General features: G+C 36.3%; 1 protein-coding gene across 1 annotated transcript; it reads right to left on the reverse strand.

Moving 5' to 3' along the window:
* Positions 1 to 525: 525 nt before the first annotated feature.
* Positions 526 to 1,932, reverse strand: LOC122040982 (zinc finger MYM-type protein 1-like). Its single transcript, XM_042600491.1, has 2 exons — positions 1,915 to 1,932; positions 526 to 1,764 (listed from the first exon to the last, which is right to left on the reverse strand). Exons 1-2 carry the CDS (start codon positions 1,930 to 1,932, stop codon positions 526 to 528), a joined length of 1,257 nt encoding a protein of 418 aa, XP_042456425.1.
* Between the last annotated feature and the right edge of the window lie 7,091 nt (positions 1,933 to 9,023).

Consider the following 9,023-nt stretch of genomic DNA (forward strand, 5'->3'; position numbering starts at 1 on the left):
GTATCAAATACATCTCGCTCAATATATAGTATCAAACAATCATTTACCATATCATCTCCCAACCGATTTTGAAGTAAGGTTTAAATTATTTTCATTGCTGAAAACACTCTCTCTACAATTGCAGTTGCAGCAGGTAATAACAATGCTAACTTTAAAAGTAAATATACAAAAGGATACAGACGATGTTTTTCAATTGAACCATCCTTTTAGCAAGCTGGCTAATCCCCACAACCTCAGAGAATTGATTGCTACTCCGCATATCAAAAATAAAGTTATCAAGTTGGAGCTCAAGATGCATTAACTCCATCAGGGAAAAATCGGATGGATATAAAACTAAGCAAACTGAAGTAATTTTCTCTTATCATAAGCAGAGAATGAATTTGATGGATCAAGACAACTCATACAAAACAACAACTCTGTGTTCACCTCGTTAAAGCAACAGTTCAACTCCTGAAGTTGCAAATCTATCACTTCATAAAATGTTTCAATACGATAATAGTGAAGATTTGTCCCTCCTTCAATATTTCATCGTGATCTCCCATGAAAGACGAACAAGTCTTCCATGTGCGGGGTGACTACCTTATACTTAACACAAAATAAAGAAACTTCATTCAGTAACAAATCCCAACCATCATCTCTCATAGTTTGCAGTTGATGTTTGCTTGATCTTACAAGAATCATGGCATTTACAATGTCTTGATCTTTTCTTTGTAAAGCTTGCGACAAATCATTCATGACTCCCAAGATATTCTTCATTAAGTGCATTTGAAATATAAATTCATATTTTCCAATCAATTTCAACAGACTATTTGCTTGCACCCTTTGCTTGTGATCTTTTCCCTCCTCTTCAACAAATAAAAGGACATCAATAACTGAAGGATACAAGCATATCAAACTTAACAATGTATTATAATGTCCACCCCAACATGTGCTCCTAGCTCTTTTTAATGTCATCTCTTGATTCATATCTTGTCCAGTGAAAATATCACCATTGTAAATTCCTTTAATAACTTTTTCAAATTGTTTCTCACGAAGTATATCTCTTCGCTTGCATGACGCTCCAACAATATTGTTCAATTGTGCAACCATACCAAAAAAAGTAGAAATTCTTATGTGATTTTCAGCAACAGCTACAAGTGTAAGTTGCAGTTGATGAGCAAAATAATGAACATAATAAGCAGATGGGCTCTCCATCATAATTAAGATTTTTAAGCCATTGAATTCTCCTCTCATATTGCTAGCTCCATTGTATCCTTGCCCCCGTAAATTAGATATAGATAATCCATGTTGGCACAACAAAGAATCAATAGCAGTTTTAAATGATAAGGCAGTAGTGTCGCTTACATGTACAATGCCTAGAAAGCGTTCAACAATATTTTCCCTTTCATCTACAAACCGTAAAGCAACTGCCATTTGTTCTTTAATAGATATATCACGAGCCTCATCAACCAATATAGTAAATAATTCATCATCGAGATCTCCAAGAATAGAATTAGTGGTTAAATAAGCAATGGATATGATAATATCTTTCTGAATATCAGGCAATGTCAATTTGAGATTTGAGGGAGCATTGTCTAGTGTAACTCTATTGATATCCTCATTATGGACAACAAGAAATCTTAACAGTTCAAGAAAATTACCATGATTGAGTGAGTTTGTTGATTCATCATGACCACGAAATGCTAATCCTTGATGCACAAGAAATCTTATGCAATCAATTGATGCTATCAAACGAACACGATAATTGATAGCTACTTGACTAGACTGATTGACCAAACAAGTTTCAATATGTTATTTTTGATTCATTAAATCATAAGCCTACACCTATTATGAATGCTGCTATGATTCTAACATGTTCATTAAATTTTTATTTCTTTCTCCAATGTTTAAATCCCTCAGTAACAAAAGAATCACCACCACTTTAACCACCATGATCCACTTTGAATAAATAGTAATAAAGACAGAAAGCTGCATCTTTTGCAATGTTATATTCTAGCCAATTAGGATGAAGACTAAACCATATAGCTCGAAATCTTCATTTCTCTTTTGGACAAGAACGCCAAGGAAATTCATGATTCTTAGGCTGAAAAGGACCTTTTTGCAAATAGTAACATCGAACAATCTCCCTTTCATTAACATTATACTCAAGAATGTGCTTTTTTAGCCCAGGATCACTAGGATACTCATTTGAGTCAGCATCAAGAGGAGCTGGTGGAGGAGGAGGAGGTGGTGGAGGGGGAGATGACTTGTTTGAAGTAGGTTCATCTCATATTTTCTTAAAATACCTCAACATTGTTATTTCACCTAATTTATCATCAACATAATATTTTAGAAACATAATCATCTAATTAATGGCTATTTGTTTTCAACAATTTATATTAAAAAACAAATAATAAACGAAATTGATAGAAAGAAATCAAAAACATGAATATATGCAAAATTAACATTATATATTTTTTCAATACTTAAATTCGTAATCGAAAGAAATCAAGTAAGAAAATTTTACCTCAATCAAAAGACATTTGTTGTGGAGCGTCGATAGCGTTGTCAGCAAATGATAGCAACGATAGCGGCGAAGCAATGATAGCAGCATTGGTAGCAAACAATAACGGCGTTGGCAGCGGCGTGCGGTGACAGGCCGACAACGATGTGGATGGCAACGACAATGTGCGACAGAGGATTTTGAGGGTAAAATTCAGATTAGGGAAAAATAAGATGAGAATTAGGGGAGGAAGAAGAACATGGGATAGAGGAAAAAGGAAAGGGTAGTAGTGGAGGAAGAAGAAAATGGAAGAGGAAAAAGAATAATGTTCGACGGGAAGAAGTTTCGTCGATAGGGAACAAAAATAGCGAAAAAGGAAAAATAAAAAACTTCGGTGGAGAGAAAAAACGAGAGAGACAGATAAACAAAAAAGTTTGGACAAACGAGAGAGAGAGAAAAAAAAATGGTGCTAGGTTTTAATTGGAGTTTTTCATAAAAGTCTAAATACTTTTAGATTTATAAATAAATGTTTTTTATTTTATTTTTAACTGATGTGCGTAGATTGTATATACTTATTAGCATATTTTGACACACATTCACATACTTTGAGCATGCTTGATCTATGCATTTTCGTACTTTCAGCTTTCCTTTTTAGCATATTTACTTTCTTTGTTCGGAGTCTGCTTTTGTGCATTTTGTAACACCCACGAATTTCTTAAGCTAAGTATGTGAAGATTTTCTCTTAGAATAAAGGAAGATAAGATGAAACCAAAAATATATATATATATAAAAGAGAGTTGGTCAAGGATTGAACCTTGAACCTTCTTAAGCTAAGGATTATGGAATTACCACTAGACCATCATGAGTTATTGTTGAATAGAGAATGGGAATTGTAGATAAAGATAAAAACCATGATTAAGAGAAGGAAGCAAGAAAACATCAAGTAGCTTTCTTCCTCTTTCTCTTGATTAAGAAGCAAGACAAAATTTGTCTTTCCTTCCTCACTCCTTGCCATTTTCATGGAGATTCAAGAGGGAATGAGAGGAGAGGAAGTAAGGGGATGAATGAAGACATTTCTTCATCATTAAGAGGATAAAGGATGAGTTAAGAAGAGGGGAAAGCAAAGTTCCTTTTTGCTTCTCACTTCCACCTAGCATAAGAGGAAAAATAAAGAAGAATTTTCATTTTTTTCTTCCCTTTCCTCACCCTTGCCGTGACCTAGAGTATTCCTCTCCCCTTTCCGAAAATCCAACTAAGGCTTTCTTCCTAAGAAAACCAAACCACAAGAAGGAACCCTCAAGATCTACCTCTCACAAGCAAGAGAAGCAAAAAGGAGCACTAGGAGGAGAAGCTCTCTTCTTTCTCTTCACAAAGGGTACCTTCTCTTAGGAAAAGACCAAGCAAGAGGATGTGAGTATCCCCTCACCTGTGGTACAAGTTGCTATGTGATTTTTGTTTGAGTTTAGATGGATTAAAACCTAGAGTTCTTATGGGAACTTTCGGCCATGACACTTGTAAAGGTTTATGGAAACTTAAAAACCAAAACCAACATGCTTAAGTTTCTCTCCATGATATGCTATGAATATTATCTTGATATTTCATGCTTGTATGTGGCTTAGAGTTAGGTAATACCCTACCTTAGGGTTCAGCCATGAAGAGGCTTAAAACCTAGGGAAGCTTAATTTAAAAACTAACATGCCTATGATCTCTTCTATAATGTTATATGAATATTTTTCTTGATGTTTTATACTTGTATGTTGCTTAGAACTAGTAGGACCCTACCTTAAGGTTTCGGCCATGAAGAGATTAAATACCTTAAGGAGGCTCAACCTCAAATCTAGCTTGCTTATGTTTTACCTTATGAAAAGATATGAAAATAACATAAAGCACTTGAGATTCATGTTGCTTAGGGTTAGGTTTTCACATGATAAACTTTCAGCCAACATGAAATATAAGGTGTAAGCAACCCTAAATTCAACCCTAACATGTTTATGTTTCTCTCCATGATATGCTATGAAATTCATAAGGTACTCACATGGTTGTAAATTCTAGAATAAGTATCAAGTATGAAGTTTCCCATAATATGTTATGAATGTTCTCTTGATGTTTTATACTTGAATGTTGCTTAGAACTAGTAGGACCCTACCACAAGGTTTTGGCCATGAAGAGATTAAATACCTTAAGGAGGCTCAATCTCAAATCTAGCTTACTTATGTGTTACCTTATGAAAAGATATGAAGATAACATAATGCACTTGAGATTTCATGTTGCTTAGGGTTATGTTTTCACATGATGAACATTCGGCCAATATGAAATGTAGGGCTTAGGCAAGCCTAAATTCAACCCTAACCTGTTTATGTTCCTCTCCATGATATGCTATGAAATTTTTAGGGTACTCACATGCTTAGAACCTATGTTTTGTGGCATTCGGCCACCTATATTTTGTGGACTTAGGAAGCTTGAAACTTTAACCTAATATGCTCTTGTGATTGCCTATGATAAATGCATGGAAATTGATTAGGGTTCACATGTTTACATGCTATTTGTAACCAAGTTTGGACCTTGTATGTTTCGGCCAAGGTGGGTTTAAAAACCTAGGAAGCATAGAACCTAAATCAAATATGCTTATGATGTTCCTTATGTTAAATGTTATGGAAATGAATGTGGGTTTATATGCTTGTATGATTTCATGAAACCTAATTGAGTCTATGCATGTTTCGGCCACCCTTAGTGGGTTGAGAATTTAGACTAAGTTATGACTCAATATGTACTTTCCTTGCCATGATATGAATTGGGAGAAGTTAACTTGTGATCCATGCATGATTATGTTTTTTTTTCCATGATATAGTATATTGCTCGTTTAAGTATGCTTATGAACCATGCATGAGAATGATACCATGGCTATGTGCCCAAATATGATGGCTATGTGCCCAAGACAAGTATGATGGCTATGTGCCCAAGTATGCATGGCTATGTGCCCATTTATGCATACCTTATGAATGACAAGAATGACATGAACATGATATGCTAAGAATGACATGAACATGATATGCTATGAATGACATGAACATGATATGCTATGAATGACATGAACATGATATGCTATGAATGACATGAATGTGATATGCTATGAATGACATGAACATGATATGCTATGAATGACATGAATGTGATATGCTATAAATGACATGAATAAGATATGCTATATGTTATGAAATGATAGAGATATGATATGACATGTATTTTACTTTGAATGGCTTGTACCAAAAGGGTGGGCTCCTTATGCGTCCCTAGGTCGACTTACGGGCCTAGTAAAGGGTGAACTCCTTACGTGCCCCTAGGCCGAGCTACAGGCTTAGTTTCCTAGTAGGTTCAAGACTAGCTACCTTGGGTCTACTTAGGATGCGCGCATTATGTATGTATGTGGTACTAAGCCGGGCCCCTTTCATGTTAAGATTATTTTCAAGTACTATATGATACTGTTTTAAGACATCTCACACATGACATAAACCATGTTTTGAAAAGCATATTGCACATGACATTTTCCATGTTTTAAAGAACATCTTGCATCCATGCTTATGATATGATATGAAATAATGCTTACAGTTATGCTATGATATGATGCCTTGATGTTATGAAAAGAATGTCATGATGTTTTCACTTATGTTATGATGATTTCTTATGCTATGATACGATCTATACCATGATATGATGATTACTTAGGCTATGATATGATTTATGCTATGATATGAGATTACTTATACCATGATAAGATTTATGCCATAACATGTTGTTACTTTATGTTACGATATTATTGAAATTCATGCTATGATATGACATGTTTTTAGTTATATGATGATATGAATGTTCTTTATTCTATGATGTATGATATGATGAATTTTATATGATATGTTGGTTTTTGTGAGTAGGAAAGGATCTCACTAAGCCTTGAGTGCTTACAGATACTTTTCCTTGTACCACAGATAAAGGTAAAGGATGGATAAACTAGAGGAGCAACAGGAAGGGGCAAGAGATGTGTGATGGTGACTTGGCTAAAGAAATAAAATGACCTGCTGAAGTGAACTTAGAATAATATGTTATGTTATGTGATGTCTTTTATGATTTCCTATGCATGTGTTAGAAATGAATACTATGACTATTTAAGTTGAACCATGTTATTTCATGCTCATATGCTTAGTATGATTAGAAAAAAAAAATAGATATGATTCCGCTGTATGTATGTTTATGTATGCTAAGTCAAAGTAGGAAAGTAACCCCGCCCTCACTAGGCAGGAGTGGTAAAAGGGGCGGGCGTTACACATTTTTTGTACGCAGGAGTCGAATCTGGTGAAAGATGCATGTTCAAGGCCAAATCTGCAAGCAAAGCGATAGAGGAAGCCGTTACACTTGAACCCTACACGACCCTGCCATGGGGGGTTGACCAGGCTGTGTAAGGATGAGAGGCCGTGTAGCTGCACCAGAGAAGGAAGATGGCATGGCCGTGTGAACCTCACACGGCTGTGCCAAGTTTTGAAGCCCAAGGAAGCCTGGGCCGTGTACACCACACGACCAAGTCAATTTTCCAGAGACAGGAGAAGCCTCGGCCGTGTACGCTACACGGCCGTGTGAGGTTTCCAGAGAGCAGGAGAGTGTTAGCCGTGTGCACCACACGACCGTGCCAGGTTTCCAGAGGTGAAGGCAGTGCAGGCCGTGCGGATCTACACGGCCGTACAAGGGGAGCGTTGATAGAGGCAAGCCACGGCCTTGTACCTCACACGGCCGTGTGAGATTAGCAGAGAAGAGAGTGGAGCAGGCCGTGTGAACCTCACACGGCCGTGCCTCGGGGCCGTGTGGTGCCCAAACCCCTATTCTATATAAGGCTCCTTCAAGATTTGAAAGGGGATCTTCTCCCCTTTGGGAGAGAGGAAGATTTGGGCGATTCCTTCCATTCTTGGGTGGATTTCTGGGTGATCTAAGGGAAGATCTTCATCGATTCGACTCCAAGATCGAAGGATTGGATCCGAAGACCATTCTTCTCCGTAGATAAGTTTTCTTTCTCTCCTTTCTTGGATTTGAGGGTTTAGAAATGCTTGTAATCTTTGTTTCTTTCGGATTCTTTCTTCGATTTATGGAGTAGATATCTTGTTCTAGGATGGAGGGAGTATTTGTAAGGAAATCTTGATGTAAAACTCTTTAGGATATGCCAATTTCCCATTTATATGATTTTGTCCGGTTTTGTATCTATTTGATCTTGTGTGGAATGTTGTGATTGTGCTTAATTACCATGCTTGATTGAATGTTTGAATATCTTGTGGATCTTGTAGAGGTAATTCTTCATTCGATTTTTCGAGGGATCTTCGTGACAGGAACATGCCTGTCCAAGGACGTTTGAGGGATTATCTTGAAGGGAAAATTAGGTATTTCAAGAGGATAGGATAGATTTACGTATTAATCTTTATATCTTGATGGGTTGATGAGTGATGGATTCTTATGTTGATATTCCGAGGGATGCTCGTGATAGGCAAGCCCGTGTAAGGACAACTCATTCCTAATTGATCAATCTAGGTATGAATTTCAGTCCTAGGTCGGTTATCTATTGCAAGAGAGAACCGACAACCTTCTACAAATGATGGACAATTGAGAAAAAAGATTTGGTAGATCATTTACATTAAAGAACCTTACAAAGAAACTAAAACTCCTAGAATATCCCTTATCATTGCCTTTATTCTTGTTGCTTATTCTTTCATTCTTTTGTTTACTTTTCATAGTTACACCTAGACTTTGTTAATCCATTGATTTGTTGTCTTGCTAATTCATTTTGAGATATTCTTAGTGCTTATTCCAGTCCCTGTGGATACAATAATCTTTTATATTACTTGTGATATTTTCGTACACTTGCGGAGGTCAACAAGTTTTTGGCGCCGTTGCCGGGGACTGCGCTATAACATTAGGAATTATCAATTGAGTTAGACTAGACATAACTTTTCTTTTCATTTGCATAGTTGTAACTAATTGTTAGAATTCTGTTTTTATAAGATTTTCATTTCTCGTATAACATTCTTGTCAATTTCTTTTTGTTGTGATTCTAATTCAGCATTTTTTATTCTAACATTCTTTGTCTAACCTTTCTCTGTTTTCTTTTGATTTAGTCCTTTTCTTTCTCTTTCTTTCGTGAACATATCTCTGTTTTCATAATGCCTTCGTGACCTTCCTAATTCTTTCTGAATTCGGTAACTGTAACTTGTATCTCCTGTTCCTCTTTTCTTTTGCACACCAAAAATGGTTTTCAGGTCATTAGGAGATTATGGAGCCCCAAGGTCTGCCAAGGGACTAGGACCAGTTGTTTACCCTGAAATTCAAGCAAGAAATTTTATGCTTAAACCTTCCTTCATTTCAATGGTTCAGAAAGTCCAGTTTGGGGGCCTAGAGATTGAGGACCCTTACTCACATCTTATGGAATTTTATAGATACTGTTATACTTTGAAATATGAGGATGTTCCATCTGATATTATACATCTATTGGTTTTTCCTTTTAGTCTGA

Source organism: Zingiber officinale, chromosome 1B (assembly GCF_018446385.1).
Source record: "Zingiber officinale cultivar Zhangliang chromosome 1B, Zo_v1.1, whole genome shotgun sequence".
Lineage (NCBI taxonomy): Eukaryota > Viridiplantae > Streptophyta > Magnoliopsida > Zingiberales > Zingiberaceae > Zingiber > Zingiber officinale.